This window comes from Ovis aries, chromosome 17 (genome assembly GCF_016772045.2).
Source record: "Ovis aries strain OAR_USU_Benz2616 breed Rambouillet chromosome 17, ARS-UI_Ramb_v3.0, whole genome shotgun sequence".
Classification (NCBI taxonomy): Eukaryota; Metazoa; Chordata; class Mammalia; order Artiodactyla; family Bovidae; genus Ovis; species Ovis aries.
In genome coordinates, this window is record NC_056070.1 from 3,375,295 (window position 1) to 3,391,831 (window position 16,537).

A 16,537-nucleotide genomic window follows, 5' to 3' on the forward strand; every position below is an offset into this window, starting at 1 on the left:
AGATGTCTAGGTTCAATTCAAAAGGAAAGGAAAACAGCCACTGTGCCAAGCTGAAGGTAGTCAGGCAAGAGGGATCTCCTCTATTTGGGGGAGGACCAGCCCTTTTGTTCTAGTCAGACCTTCATGTGACTGGAAGCCCGTGCACAGCAGGGAGGCCAATCTGCTCAACTCAGTCACACCCAAAAATACCCTCACAGACACACACAGCATAATGTTTTACCGAATACTGAGCATACTGTGGCCCGCTCAAGTAGCAACCATCATAGTAGCATTAGCAGGTCAGTGTAATGTTGCTCGTACGTATTTATTGCATGTCATCTGCCTTTTTATTCTCTCTTTCTCCTATCAGGGATTATTTACTTAGCATCAACTCTTAGTCATTTGGAATCCACCACACTTCTGCTGATGGTCTGTGCTCGAGACGGCGGTGGGCTCACCTCTGTCACTAATGCTGAAGTCACCATACACATTCTCCAGATGACTCTGGCACCTGCTGAATTTGAAAGGCCTAAGTACACTTTCTCTGTTTATGAAGACATACCTGAAGGTAGTCCTGTGGGGACAGTGAAAGCTAAAGAGTCCTTGAGTAAGTACTTAAGTCTTATGCTACATTGAAATCCATTATTGGAGCATTTTCTGATCATAGCAAACCCCCTCTTCCAAAAACACAAGAAACAACTGTATACAATGGATGTCACCAGATGGTCAGCACCTAAATCAGATTGGTTATATTCTTTGGAGCTGAATATGGAGAAGTTCTATATGGGAAGTAAAAACAAGACCAGAAGCTGATTGTGGCTCAGATCATGAACTCCTTATTGCAAAATCCAGACTTAAATTGAAGAAAGTAGGGAAAACAACTAGGCCATTCAGGTATGTCCTAAATCATACCTAAATCAGGTATGACCTTACGATTATACAGTGGAAGGGACAAATAGATTCAATGGATTAGATCTGATAGACAGAGTGTCTGAAGAACTAACTATGGATGGAGGTTTGTAACACTGTACAGGAGACAGTGATCAATACCATCCACAGGAAAAAGAAATGCAAAAAGAAAAAATGGTTGTCTGAAGAGGCCTTACAAATATCTATGAAAAGAAGAGAAGCGAAAGGCAAAGGAGAAAAGGAAAGCTATACTCATCTGAATGCAGAGTCCAAAGAACAGCAAAGAAAGATAAGAAAACCTTTCTAAGTTAACAATGCAAAGAAATAGAGGAAAACAATAAAATGGGAAAGACTAGACGTTATGGAGCCTGGTGGGCTGCCGTCTATGGGGTCGCACAGAGTCGGACACGACTGAAGCGACTTAGCAGCAGCAGCAGCAGAGATCTCTTCAAGAAAATTAGGGATACCAAGGGAAACTTTCATTCAAAGATGGGCTCAATAAAAGACAGAAATGGTATGGACCTCACAGAAGCAGAAGCTATTAAGAAGAGGTGGCAAGAATACACAGAACAACTATACAAAAAGATCTTAATGACCCAGATAACCACAATGGTGTGATCACTAACCTAGAGCCAGACATCCTGGAGTGCAAAGTCAAGTGGGCCTTAGGAAGCATCACTATGAACAAAGACAATGGAGGTGATGGAATTCCAATCAAGCTATTTCAAATCCTAAAAGATGATGCTGTGAAAGTGCTACACGCAATATGCCAGCAAATTTGAAAAACTCAGCAGTGGCCACAGAACTGGAAAAGGTCAGTTTTCATTCCAATCCTAAAGAAGAGCATTGTCAAAGAATGTTCAGACTACTGCACAATTTCACTCATTTCACATGCTAGCAAGATAATGCTCAAAATCCTCCAAGCTAGGTTTCAACACTACATGAACTGAGAATTTCCATAGGTACAAACTGGATTTAGAAAAGGCAGAGGAACCAGTGATCAAATTGCCAACATGGTTGGAGCATAGAAAAAGCAAGATAATTCCAGAAAAACATCTACTTCTTCTTCATTGACTACACTAAAATCTTGACTGTATGGATCACAGCAAACTGGAAAATTCTTAAACAGGTGGGAATACCGACCATCTTACCTGCCTCCTGAGAAATCTGTATGCAGGTCTAGAAGCAACACGGAACAATGGACTGGTTCAAAACTGGAAAAGGACTATTTCTAGGCTGTATATTGTCACCCCACTTATTTAACTTCTATGCAGATACATCATGTGAAATGAGGGGCTGGTTAAAGCACAAGCTGATCAAGATTGCTGGGAGATATTTAATAAGCTCATATATGCAATTGATATACTACTCTTGGCAGAAAGCAGAGAGGAACTAAAGAGGCTCTCTGTAAAGTTGAAAGAGGAGAGTAAAAAGCTAGTTTAAAACTCAACATTCAAAACACAAAGATCACGGTGTATCTGGTCCCATCACATCATGGCAAATACACGGGAAACAATGGAAACAGTGACAGATTTTATTTTCTTGGGCTCCAAAATCACTGTGGATTGTGACTGCAGCCCAACCCTGCTGCCGCTACTGCTGCTAAGTCGCTTCAGTCGTGTCTGACTCTGTGCGGCCCCATAGACGGCAGCCCACCAGGCTCCCCATCCCTGGAATTCTCCAGGCAAGAACACTGGAGTGGGTTGCAATTTCCTTCTCCAATGCATGAAAGTGAAAAGTGAAAGTGAAGTCTCTCAGTCATGTCCAACTCTTCGTGACCCCACGGACTGCAGCCTACCAGGCTCCTCTGTCCATGGTATTCTCCAGGCAAGAGTACTGGAGTTTCATCGCCTTCTCTGGACTACCCTAGACAGCGTATTAGAAAGCAGAGACATTACTTTTCCGACAAAGATCTGTATAGTCAAAGCTATGGCTTTTCCAGTAGTCATATAGGGATGTGAGAGTTAGACCATAAAGAATGCTTATCACCAAAGAATTGGTGCTTTTAAATTGTGGTGTTGGAGAAGGGTCTTGAGAGTCCCTTGGATTGCAAGGAGATCAAACCGGTCAATCCTAAAGGAAATCAATCCTGAATATTCATTGGAGGGACTGATTTGAATCTGCAGTTCCAATACTGTGGTCACCTGATGCGAAGAGCAGACTCATTGAAAAATACCCTGATGCTAGGAAAGATTGAAGGCAGGAGAAGTCGACAACAGAAGATAAAATGGTTGTATGACATCACTGACTCGATGGACATGAGTTTGAGCAAATTCAGAGAGATGGTGAAGGACAGGGAAGCCATGTATGCTGCAGACCATGGAGTAGCAAAGAGTCGGACACAACAATGCAGTGTTGAATAAATCTTACCTTTCCTCCGTGAAAGAATTGAGACCATACAATCTATGGCTTGTACTTTGTTCTTTCAACAGTATTTTTATCCTACTTTTTTAAATCACAAAAGTAATGGGTACTTTTAACCCACTGCTCATTTCACAGACACACACACTTCAAGAAAATTTTATGAAAACACATCCAACTGTATTTGCTGTTCTACGATGACCTTCCCCCCATCCCCCTACTTCCCCAGTTTGTGTATTGCGAACCTTTTTCCAAGAAACTGGACATCATTCTATCTCATTTTAAAAAGTTGCCTAGTATTTCAACTTATATGTATAAAATATGCTTTATTTAAACATTTTCTTTTTGCTATCAATTTGAATGATTTACAATTAATTTTGCTAGTCCAAATAGTACTCAAGCAAATATCTTTATATGACTTGTAGAGGTTTCTCTGCAAGAAAAATTCCTAGAAGTGAATTCCTTGTTCAAAGATTTTATCCTGCTCCCTAGTGAAAGTGTTAGTCCTTCAGTCATGTCTGACTCTTTAAGACCCCTTGGACGGTAGCCCACCAGGCTGCTCTGTTCATGGGACTCTCCAGGTAAGAATACTGGAGTGGGTTTCCATTCCCTTCTCTAGGGGATCTTCCCCACCCAGGGATTGAACCCAGGTCTCCTGCATTGTAGATGGATTCTTTACTATCTGAGGCACCAGGGAATCCCATCCTGCTCCCTAACCCTAAACCTAATCCATCTCCTCTTCTTTCCTTAACTTTTGGGGATGGTATTCGCCTTTTGTCAGTAGCTATTGTAGAGAAGGGGCTTCCCTAGTGGCTCGGTTGGTAAAGAATCCATCTGCAATGCAGGCGTCTCCCTCCATACAAGAGACCTGGGTTAGACCCCTGGGTGGGGAATATCCCTTGGAGTAGGAAATACTTGACTTTGCTTCCTCAAACATAGGCATCCATATTATTTTCTGAATATCTTTCTGTTTTACTTAATTCAAGAAGAGGGAAGGAAGATGGTGAAACCCGTGGCTCTCTCCTTGTCCCGGGACAGTACTTTTGTCTACTGGTACTTGAGAGACCATGTGTCCACTTACAACAGGCGTTGGAGAGCCGAGGAAGACGTGAGAGATTGCACAGTATTCTCCGTGTATGTGATCCACGTTAGCGCTTCCAGTTCTCAGTGTTTCTAGTAGGTACGTTCTTTTAGCCTAAGGTGATTGCCTTCTCCTTTAATTTCCTCCTTTCTTTTTCTCTTTTTCTTTTCAGATTCCTCAGAGCCAATTTTTTATAGGATCTCCTCTGGCAATCTGGACGGCACGTTCTCCATTCACCCATGGCTGGGCACCATTCGAACCCAGAAGCCTCTGGATCACGAAGCGCAGCCGGTGGTTGTGCTCACCGTCCAGGCACAGCTCGGCAGCTCCCCCGCCTGCAGCAGCACAGAGGTCAACATAACCGTCATCGATGTCAATGACAACCCCCCGGTGTTCCCCAGAGCCTCCGATGAGGTTACAGTGTCTCAGAGCACGCTGCCTGGCACAGCCTTGTACCGCGCGCGTGCAGAAGACAGGGACAGCGGGCCCAACGGGCTCGTCCGCTACGCCATCGCGCGCCAGAGCCCGAGCCTCTTCGCGGTGGACGCGGGGCTCGGCGTGGTGTACCTCAACCGGAGCCTGCCCGGCGCTCAGGCGCAGGCGTGCACTCTGACCCTGGTGGCCCGGGACCTCGGCGTTCCTCCTCGGGCGTCCCTGTTGCTGCTGACAGTCATTATCGCGCGACAGGAGCGAAGCCCGTCTTTGACGTTTGAGCATTTGGTCTATCAAGTGGAAGTGAGTGAGTCGCTCTCGCCGATGACCCCAGTCCTGCGCATCCGGGCCCGCCCACTGGGCCCGCAGGGTGCTTCCGGGCAGCTCGTGTACCGGTTGGAGCCCAGCACAGATTCCGCTGCGTTTGGCGTCCATCCTTTCACAGGTTGGATTTTTTTGCGGCGACAGCTTGACTATGAATCCACGCAAATGTATAATTTTAGAGTGTTTGCCTGGATCCCAGAGGACAAATTGTCACAAAATGTGAGCACTTCAGTAATTGTTCATGTCCTGGATGAGAATGACAATTCCCCTACCTTCTTGCATGATGTATTGTTTTTGAAAGTCCGGGAGAGTCCTATGCCCCAAGGGGTAATAGGCAAAATTACAGCAATTGACAGAGACTCCGGAAAGAATGGACAGCTGTCATATTTCCTTTTGTCCGATGGAAAATTCTTCAAGATGAATCCTAATACAGGTAGCATTTTGTAGCTTGCACTTATTGCTTTAAAATTGGAATTGACAAAACCCAAATCTAAGTTATAATACTAGTACAAATATATAAAATTGCAGTTTTTAGTAAATACTTTACTTGATGACAGTATTGTGATTTTAAAGTAAAGTCAAAATTGAAAAGAATTTTTCCTAGAATGATCCATGCTTCCTTGCCTCACACCCACATACTGTCTGTCCATACATGGTTCTCTTTTTGAATTAGAGCTACAATGAGAACTGGACTGGATAAACTCGTGTAAAGTCTAGTCTCTTCCACCATATTTTTTCACTTGTAGATGTCTTTAAATATTTCAAATAATATTTTATAAAACATAAATGTCATTGATGAAGAACTAAAAAATCCATTAATTAAGATTTCAAAATTACTCATTTGATATATTTCTCCATTTTCATTTTTTTTTCAAGGAACCATGGGCAATGGGCAAATATTTACACTGAGGTTTTTGTTTCAAGTCTTAAGTATAAAAATTTTATTATATTTTAAAATTTATATTATATAAATTTACAAGGACTTTAATTCCTGCAACTACCTACAAATGAACTGTGTTTATACTGCAACCATATAGCTGCAGAAACAGACCTGCATAGCTCAAATAACATGCCCAAGGTCATGGGGCTAAAAAGAAGTGAGAAGGTCACCACTTTGTACATTTCCAAGAGGCACCATTCATGCTGTGGTCCTTGTACATGTTGCCCTTCGCTGTGTGTGTGTGTGTGTGTGTGTGTGTGTGTGTGTGTGTGTGTGTGTGTGTGTGTGTGTGTGTGTGTGTGTGTGTGTGTGTGTGTGTGTGAGCTGCTCAGTCTGTGACCCATGAGTCAGTCAGTCATCAGTCAGTCAGTCATTTTGTCGACCCCATGAATCACAGCACACCAGGCCTTCCTGTCCATCACCAACTCCCGGAGTTCGTTCAGACTCAACATCCATAGAGTCAGTGATGCCATCCAGCCATCTCAACCTCTGTCGTCCCCCTCTCCTCCCGCCCCCAATCCCTCCCAGCATCAGAGTCTTTTCCAACGAGTCAACTCTTCGCATGAGGTGGCCAAAGTACTGGAGCTTCAGTACTGGACTGTAGTGGGACCCAATTTGAATTCAGTTCTAATTACCTTCTAGGTGCCCACTGTGTGAGTGAGGAAAAGGTGCCCCTTCCTCCAGCAGATGGCGCTTTACCCCAGGACACAAGGCCTGCTAGGATGGCCAGCTGCATCCCGGATCCCATTCCCTCCTGAGCTGGCCGCCCCCAGCAGGGCGCAAGCTGCACTGCTGCCACGACCGTCCTGCTTGCTCTTTACTTCCAAGTGCTGAATAGTTCTCTTAGGTCTTCTGTTTCACTCAGCAGTTTATTTTTTTGGAAATAAAATATACATTTGGTCCCCACATGATCTTCTCTCTCCCACAGTCAGTCCAGTGCCCAGATTCAGAAGACCAGGTGTCCACTAAAAAAATGACATAATAAAGGAATACGTAAACACTGCATTTTAGCTTCACCAATTCAGCAACTTATCCAGATATGAATTTTTTTGTTTCTGATTTCACTTTTTATTTTTCACATGGTCATTTCATTTGGAGGACAAGGGCAAAAAAAAAAAAAATCTTAGAAATGGCAATGTTAGGTAATAGTTTCTTCATGATTACTTTCTCACAAATTGATATTTTCATAGACAGTGAGGAAGTTAATTCCTGGTGGAACTCTGCAGTGGGAGATGGCCCTCGGTAGTATGTAGAGGCATTTACAGTTTTATGCCTGAGTCTGTGAGATGAAACACGAGGGACATAGCCTAGAAGAGAGTTTTGAGCAAGGCTATGCAAAATATGGTTTGTAAAGCATGCAGTTATTTGGGAGGTCATTATGCTCACTATACATATATTTTGTGAGATAGTAATAAATAAGTCTATACATTCTTTAGTTCAAATGGTTCGTGGTAGATAGTTTGAAATACAAAGAATGACGAATTGAAGATGACAGAAGAAACTTCAGAAAATTCTTTCAGCAGTGGAGCTAGGTTACTAAAGAGTGTGCTGTTGGAAATTGTGCTCGTAGAGCTTTGCGTCTGATTTTCCTTTCTGGGCATTGGTCTGGATTGGGGTTCTTAACACCAGAATTGTGGTACAAGTGGCGTCTTCTCTCACGCTGCTCTGTGCTCCTCAGGGGAGCTGATCAGCTGGGTGGCCCTGGATCACGAGCAGCGCGCGCACCATCAGGTGGCCGTCCTGGTGAGCGACCACGGCTCCCCTCCGCGCAGCGCCACCACGCTGGTGCACATCTCAGTTACTGACATCAATGACAACAGGCCGTACTTCCCACAGTGCCTCGCTGGGAAGGAACTGTATGTTAAGGTATGTGCAAAGTAGCCCTGCAGCCTTTGTATTAATTTTGGTCACTAGTTTTGAGCACCATCTTGTGGTGAAAAGCATGAACTTACCCAGTCAGTCTTGGTGTGGAAATGCATACATTTTTAGGTTTAGAATTGTCCACATGTCATAGAAACCTATAATTATTTTTTAAATTAATTTATTTATTTTAATTAGAGGTGAATTACTTTACAATATAGTGGTGGTTTTTGCCATACATTGACATGAATCAGTCACGGGTGTATATGTGTCCCCCATCCTGAACCCCCCTCCCACCTCCCTTCCCATCCCATCCCTCAGGGTCATCCGAGTGCACCGGCCCTGAGCGCCATGTCTCATGCATCGAACCTGGACTGGTGATCTGTTTCACATATGGTAATATACAAAAATAAATTCAAAATGGATTATAGATCTAAATGTGAAACCTATAATTATTAGAAAAAAGAAAAGATATACCTATAGCTGATTCGTGGCAGAAACCAACACAATACTGTAAAGCAATTGTCCTCCAATTTAAAACAATAAATTTAAAAAATAAAATGCTTATATGTTCTATTTAGGATCACACACTCAGTTGTTTTATGATAATGTGGTTGTGTCTGTTGTACGCAAACATAATGATACTTCATTATCAGTAGTGCTCAGACATGGATTTTCTTTTCCAGTAATATTCATGCCTTTCTTTGTTTAGAGCTCAGCTGAAAAACATCTTTGAGCTGGTTAGTTGAAGACAGAACAATCTGTAGCTTTAAGGTGAAGGGTGCACGTGTGCTCAGATGCTGAGTCGTGTCCAACTCTTTGCGACTGACGTGCACCCAAAGATTGTAACATTTGATCTTTGCAAGCAAATGCGAAAACTTCTAATTATATTTCTGTGATCTTATATCTTTCATTTCCATATTTTTGTATGTTTTATAATGTACATAATAAATTAGCATGTTAGTTCATGTAGATAATTGATAAATGTATCTTGAACGTACTCATACTTCTTTTAAAATAAATGGGTTATATAAATAAAAAGTTTGGAAGCTGTTGCTCTAAAATAATTGAACATTCAAATTAAGCTCATGCATGTTGAGCTTAATATCACGCATATCAAATTCAGATATGCATGTTGAAAAACACAAAAAAGGTATCGAGGAAGTTAATAACTTTAAACTCATCTTCCAAAATCATATTTAAAGAAAACTCTGCCATCGTGGAGCATCATGATACCATCCCTATGATTTTATATTATTTCATTTTATGCCTGACATGTGTACGGTGTGCTCAGTCGTTTTAGTCATGTCCGACTCTCTATGACCCTGTGTATCGTAGCCCGCCAGTTCCTCTGTCCATGGGATTCTCCAGGCAAGAATACTGGAGTGGGTTGCCATGCCCTCCATCAAGGAGGTCTTCCTGACCCAGGGACTGAACCCGCATCTCCTGCATCTCTTGTGTTGTAGGAGGATTCTTTACCTGCTGAGCCATCAGGGAAGTGCCAAGGATGACATTTCACAGCTTAATTAGGCAATAGAACAGAAACTAGGAGTTCAGTTCCACATGTGTTTTTCAGTATTCCAGGAAAGTTTCTGTTAATTAATAAGATACTTTTCCTGAAATAATAGTCTACGTTTCTCTTTAGCATGTTTCAGACCTTTAAAAATGCCCTAAGAAGGTGATGCGTAAGAAGCTAGAATCCTTTTTGCTGTTGTTCAGTCACTCAGTTGTGTCTGACTCTCAGGGACCCCATGGACTGCAGCACACCAGGCTTCTCTGTCCTTCACCATCTCCCGGAGCTTACTCAAACTCATGCCTACTGAGTCAGTGATGCCATCCAACCATCTCGTCCTCTGTCATCCCCTTCTCCTCCCACCCTCAATCTTTCCCAACATCAGGGTCTTTTCTAATAAGTCAGCTCTTCACATCAGGTGGCCAAAGTATTGGACTTCAGCACCAGTCCTTCCAATGAATATTCAGGACTGACCTCCTTGCAGTCCAAGGGACTCTCAAGAGCCTTCTCTAACAGCACAGTTCAAAAGCATCAGTTCTTCAGCTCTCAGCCTTCTTTGTGGTCCAATTTTCATATCCATACATGACTACTGAAAAAGCCATCAGTCCAGTTCAGTTCAGTCGCTCAGTCATGTCCAACTCTGCAACCCCATGAATCGCAGCGTGCCAGGCCTCCCTGTCCATCACCATCTCCCGGAGTTCACTCAGACTCATGTCCATCGAGTCTGTGATGCCATCCAGCCATCTCATCCTCCGTCATCCCCTTCTCCTCCTGCCCCCAATCCCTCCCAGCATCAGGGTCTTTTCCAATGAGTCAACTCTTCACATGAGGTGGCCAAAGTACTGGAGTTTCAGCTTCAGCATCATTCCCTCCAAAGAAATCCCAGGGCTGATCTCCTTCAGAATGGACTGGTTGGATCTCCTTGCAGTCCAAGGGACTCTCAAGAGTCTTCTCCAACACCACAGTTTAAAAGCATCAATTCTTTGGTGCTCCGCCTTCTTCACAGTCCAACTCTCACGTCCATACATGACCACAGGAAAAACCATAGCCTTGACTAGACGGACCTTAGTCGGCAAAGTAATATCTCTGCTTTTGAATATACTATCTAGGTTGGTCATAACTTTTCTTCCAAGGAGTAAGCGTCTTTGAATTTCATGGCTGCAGTCACCATCTGCACTGATTTTGGAGCATATCTTTGACTATATGCATCTTTATTGGCAAAGTAGTGTCTCTGTTTTTTAATGTGCTGTCTAGGTTGCTCATAGCCTTACTTTCAAGGAGCAAGTGTTTTTAATTTCATGACTGCAGTCACCATCTGAAGTGATTTTGGAGCCCAAGAAAATAAAGTCTGTCCCTGTTTCCATTGTTTCCCCAGCTATTTGCCATGAAGTGACAGAACCGGATGCCATGATCTTAGTTTTTTGAATGCTAAGTTTTAAGCCAGCTTTTTCACTCTCCTGTTTCACCTCCATCAAGAGCCTCTTTAGTTCCTCTTCACTTTCTGCTATAAGGGTGATGTCATTTGCATATCTGAGGTTATTGATATTTCTCCCTGCAATCTTAATTCCAGCTTGTGCTTCATCTAGTCTGGCATTTCACATGATGTACTCTGCATTTAAGTTAAATAAGTAGGGTGACAATATCCAGCCTTGACATATACCTTTACCAATTTTGAACCAGTCCATTGTTCCATGTCTGGTTCTAGCTGTTGCTTCTTGCATCAAAAATCTGAGAGTTTTTAGTCAACTTTATTTCCTTTTTTTCCTCTCAAAATTAGTTTAAATGCTGCAGATAATTTGTTCAAATTGAATGAAACATTTAAATGTGTAATATGGATTATTTTCATGGATTTACATTCATATAACCTTTATATGGTAGACATTTGAATTATGTGTGGGTTTAAAAGTAGTTTAAAAATAACAGGAACATTGTGTTCTTTCGTTTCAAGTTTCATTGATATTTCTTGTTTAAGTTCCACCTACTAATTTGTCATTCATTTGTCTCAATGACAGGTTCTGGAAGGTCAGCCAGTAAATATGTTGGTTACAACTGTGTTTGCAAAGGATCTTGATGAGGGAAGCAATGCGGAAGTTATATATTCGATATCTTCAGGTAAAACTTACTATTCATATAGGATTAAGAGCTTTTAGCATTTCCTCTGCTGTCTACCAAACGTCTGCCTCCTTCTGAGAAAATAGTTAATGCTAAAAATAACACCAAATTGCACACAAAATAATTTTGTTGTTTTCTAGAATCACCTTTTTAAAAAAAATTTTTGAAAGTTTAATGTAAAATCATACAGTTTTTTTCATGTCCTAAAGAGAAATCAGCCAATCATCCATTTTAAATGAATTATGTTCAATAATCTAAAAATGCAAATCAGCTTTTATTGAGGAAAGCACTATTAATAGTTAATGTGTAAAAAAATGATATTGAATATAAAGACATATAAAGACAGGGTTTCCCCGGTGTCTCAGATGGTAAAGAATCTGCCTATAATGCAGGAGATCCAGGTTCAATCCCTGAGTTGGGAAGATCCTCTGGATAAGGGAATGGCTGCCCACTCCAGTATTTGTCCCTAGAGAATTCCATGGACTGAGGAACCTGGTGGGCTATCTAGTCCATGGGGTTGCAAAGAGTCAGACATGACTAAGTGACTAACTCTTCCCCATAAAGACATATGATTATAAATACCAAGTACCTGTGAATCTCTATGAAAATTAAATATTCTTCAGGTCAGAGTAAATCATACTCAAAATATCACATATGTGCACTCAAGTATGTGTATGTGGGAATTCTACTGAGACAGGCTTATGTTTACATTTTTCTTTGAGAATTGCATTCCTGTGATTGGATCCAATGATTACCTTAAATTGACATTGTGTCTTTATACGATTTTAAAAGGTATTTTTGCTGTGTCATGTTTGATACAAACATAGGGAAGCAAGAGACAATATTGCTCTTACCTGCAGATAATTTAATTGCCTGCATGGAAACCCCAAATATGCTACAGGCAAACCATTGGAATCAATAGCATAAAAATATTTCTGGGAGCAATGTCAATATACAAAAACCACTAGCATTTTAGAAACTAAGCAGGATTTCAAAGGTTTGATTCACTATAACAAAGAAAATCATAGGGTGTAGGGTCTGGCTTGCTTCAAAGATCATAAAGTTTAGGCTTCATGGTTTTTCACTTGCTGGGGCTTCTCTGGGATGGGAATATTGTCCTATTCTCTTTAAAGAGGACCCACAAATTAAATGTTTCCCTTCCAAATCAGAATCATCTTGATGAAAAGCATAGGGAGGGAAATTTCAGTAAAATATATTCAAGACCTTTGTGTAGAAAATTGCAAAATGTTGATGAAAGACCTGAAAGCAGAAAGAAATGAAAATGCAAACCCTGTTCATGCTTGGGAAGGGGACGGAGTGCATTGTTCAGGGACAATGAACCTGCTGCAGAGAGACAGACAGATACACAGACACACACGCAAGTTAAAATATAATCCTTCTATGATTCCATTATTTGCAAAGAAACACAACCATCCTAGAAATTGTCCATGAATATATGGTCTAGAGAGATACATCTCCACTTTAGAACAGAGGCTGTCCATAGGGAAGAAAACGGGGAATGAAATTTGGAGGTATACACAGGTTCTCTGCTGTATTTATATTTTGTCATTTCTTTAAAAAATTTGAAGAAATATTGAGACTTTACCAACCTGGAAGTGTTTCCATGGATGGTCATCATATATTTCTGAAAGTTTGAAATGTTGATTTAAAAAAAAAATTAGTCTTTAATCTGATACTTGGGACATAGCAATATAAAAAAATGGTATTATCTATTATGTTATTCATACCCTTGCTTTAACTTCATCCAATTGCAAAATAGAAGCAACTACAAAATATAAGATAAAATAACAAGATAAAAATCAATATAATGGGAACATATATATCTTTGTTTACATATATATATATATACATATCTTTGTTTATATCCTATATGAATGAAGTAAATGGATCGAAGCATAGATATCACAACCAGCAAATGTTACATAATTTCCTGCTCTATACTCTGACTTTCTTTTTTTTTTTTTTAATCTTTAATTCTTACATGCGTTCCCAAACATGAACCCCCCTCCCACCTCCCTCCCCATAACATCTCTCTGGGTCATCCCCATGCACCAGCCCCAAGCATGCTGTATCCTGCGTCAGACATAGACTGGCAATTCAATTCTTACATGATAGTATACATGTTAGAATGCCATTTTCCCAACTTATCCCACCCTCTCCCTCTCCCTCTGAGTCCAAAAGTCCATTATACACATCTGTGTCTTTTTTCCTGTCTTGCATACAGGGTTGTCATTGCCATCTTCCTAAATTCCATATATATGTGTTAGTATACTGTATTGGTGTTTTTCTTTCTGGCTTACTTCACTCTGTATAATTGGCTCCAGTTTCATCCATCTCATCAGAACTGATTCAAATGAATTCTTTTTTACGGCTGAGTAATACTCCATTGTGTATATGTATCACAGCTTTCTTATCCATTCATCTGCTGATGGACATCTAGGTTGTTTCCATGTCCTGGCTATTATAAACAGTGCTGCGATGAACATTGGGGTACATGTGTCTCTTTCAATTCTGGTTTCCTCGGTGTGTATGCCCAGCAGTGGAATTGCTGGGTCATAAGGTAGTTCTATTTGCAATTTTTAAGGAATCTCCACACTGTTCTCCATAGTGGCTATACTAGTTTGCATTCCCACCAACAGTGTAGGAGGGTTCCCTTTTCTCCACACCCTCTCCAGCATTTATTGCTTGCAGATTTTTGGATCGCAGCCATTCTGACTGGTGTGAAGTGGTACCTCATTGTGGTTTTGATTTGCATTTCTCTAATAATGAGTGATGTTCAGCATCTTTTCATGTGTTTGTTAGCCATCCATATGTCTTCTTTGGAGAAATGTCTATTTAGTTCTTTGGCCCATTTTTGATTGGGTCATTTATTTTTCTGGAATTGAGCTGCATGAGTTGCTTGTATATTTTTGAGATTAGTTGTTTGTCAGTTGCTTCATTTGCTATTATTTTCTCCCATTCCGAAGGCTGTCTTTTCACCTTGCTTATATTTTCCTTTCTTGTGCAGAAGCTTTTAATTTTAATTAGATCCCATTTGTTTATTTTTGTTTTTATTTCCAGAATTCTGGGAGGTGGATCATAGAGGATCCTGCTGTGATTTATGTCAGAGAGTGTTTTGCCTATGTTCTCCTCTAGGAGTTTTATAGTTTCTGGTCTTACATTTAGATCTTTAATCCATTTTGAGTTTATTTTTGTGCATGGTGTTAGAAAGTGATCTAGTTTCATTCTTTTACAAGTGGTTGACCAGTTTTCCCAGCACCACTTGTTAAAGAGATTGTCTTTACTCCATTGTATATTCTTGCCTCCTTTGTCAAAGATAAGGTGTCCATATGTGTGTGGATTTATCTCTGGGCTTTCTGTTTTGTTCCATTGATCTATATGTCTGTCTTTGTGCCAGTACCATACTGTCTTGATGACTGTGGCTTTGTAGTAGAGCCTGAAGTCAGGCAAGTTGATTCCTCCAGTTCCATTCTTCTTTCTCAAGATTGCTTTGGCTATTCAAGGTTTTTTGTATTTCCATACAAATCTTGAAATTATTTGTTCTAGTTCTGTGAAAAATGTGGCTGGTAGCTTGATAGGGATTGCATTGAATTTGTAAATTGCTTTGGGTAGTATACTCATTTTCCCTATATTGATTCTTCCGATCCATGAACATGGTATATTTCTCCATCTATTAGTGTCCTCTTTGATTTCTTTCATCAGTGTTTTATAGTTTTCTATATATAGGTCTTTAGTTTCTTTAGGTAGATATATTCCTAAGTATTTTATTCTTTTCGTTGCAATGGTGAATGGAATTGTTTCCTTAATTTCTTTTCTACTTTCTCATTATTCGTGTATAGGAATGCAAGGGATTTCTGTGTGTTGATTTTATATCCTGCAACTTTACTATATTCATTGATTAGCTCTAGTAATTTTCTGGTGGAGTCTTTAGGGTTTTCCATGTAGAGGATCATGTCATCTGCAAACAGTGAGAGTTTTACTTCTTCTTTTCCAATTTGGATTCCTTTTATTTCTTTTTCTGCTCTGATTGCTGTGGCCAAAACTTCCAGAACTATGTTGAATAGTAGCGGTGAAAGTGGACACCCTTGTCTTGTTCCTGACTTTAGGGAAATGCTTTCAATTTTTCACCATTGAGGATAATGTTTGCTGTGGGTTTGTCATAGATAGCTTTGATTATGTTGAGGTATGTTCCTTCTATTCCTGCTTTCTGGAGAGTTTTTATCATAAATGGATGTTGAATTTTGTCAAAGGCCTTCTCTGCATCTATTGAGATAATCATATGGTTTTTATTTTTCAATTTGTTAATGTGGTGAATTACATTGATTGATTTGCGGATATTGAAGAATCCTTGCATCCCTGGGATAAAGCCCACTTGGTCATGGTGTATGATCTTTTTAATGTGTTGTTGGATTCTGATTGCTAGAATTTTGTTGAGGATTTTTGCATCTATGTTCATCAGAGATATTGGCCTGTAGTTTTCTTTTTCTGTGACATCTTTGTCAGGTTTTGGTATTAGGGTGATGGTGGCCTCATAGAATGAGTTTGGACGTTTACCTTCCTCTGCAATTTTTTGGAAGAGTTTGAGGAGGATAGGTGTTAGCTCTTCTCGAAATTTTTGGTAGAATTCAGCTGTGAAGCCGTCTGGACCTGGGCTTTTGTTTGCTGGAAGATTTCTGATTACAGTTTCAATTTCTGTGCTTGTGATGGGTCTGTTAAGATTTTCTATTTCTTCCTGGTTCAGTTTTGGAAAATCGTACTTTTCTAAGAATTTGTCCATTTCTTCCACGTTGTCAATTTTATTGGCATACAACTGCTGATAGTAGTCTCTTATGATCCTTTGTATTTCTGTGTTGTCTGTTGTGATCTCTCCATTTTCATTTCTAATTTTATTGATTTGATTTTTCTCTCTTTGCTTCTTGATGAGTCTGGCTAATGGTTTGTCAATTTTATTTATCCTTTCAAAGAACCAGCTTTTGGCTTTGTTGATTTTTGCTATGGTCTCTTT

At 40.4% G+C, this 16,537-nt stretch overlaps 1 protein-coding gene across 1 annotated transcript in view; it reads left to right on the forward strand.

Annotated features, from left to right (window-relative positions):
• Nucleotides 1-16,537, forward strand: part of DCHS2 (dachsous cadherin-related 2) — a 349,005-nt gene that overhangs the window by 192,063 nt on the left and 140,405 nt on the right. The window contains exons 4-7 of the mRNA XM_060400925.1: nucleotides 350-586; nucleotides 4,503-5,519; nucleotides 7,705-7,892; nucleotides 11,412-11,511. Of these exons, the coding sequence (XP_060256908.1) occupies nucleotides 350-586; nucleotides 4,503-5,519; nucleotides 7,705-7,892; nucleotides 11,412-11,511 (1,542 nt within the window). The remainder of the gene's footprint in view (nucleotides 1-349; nucleotides 587-4,502; nucleotides 5,520-7,704; nucleotides 7,893-11,411; nucleotides 11,512-16,537) is intronic.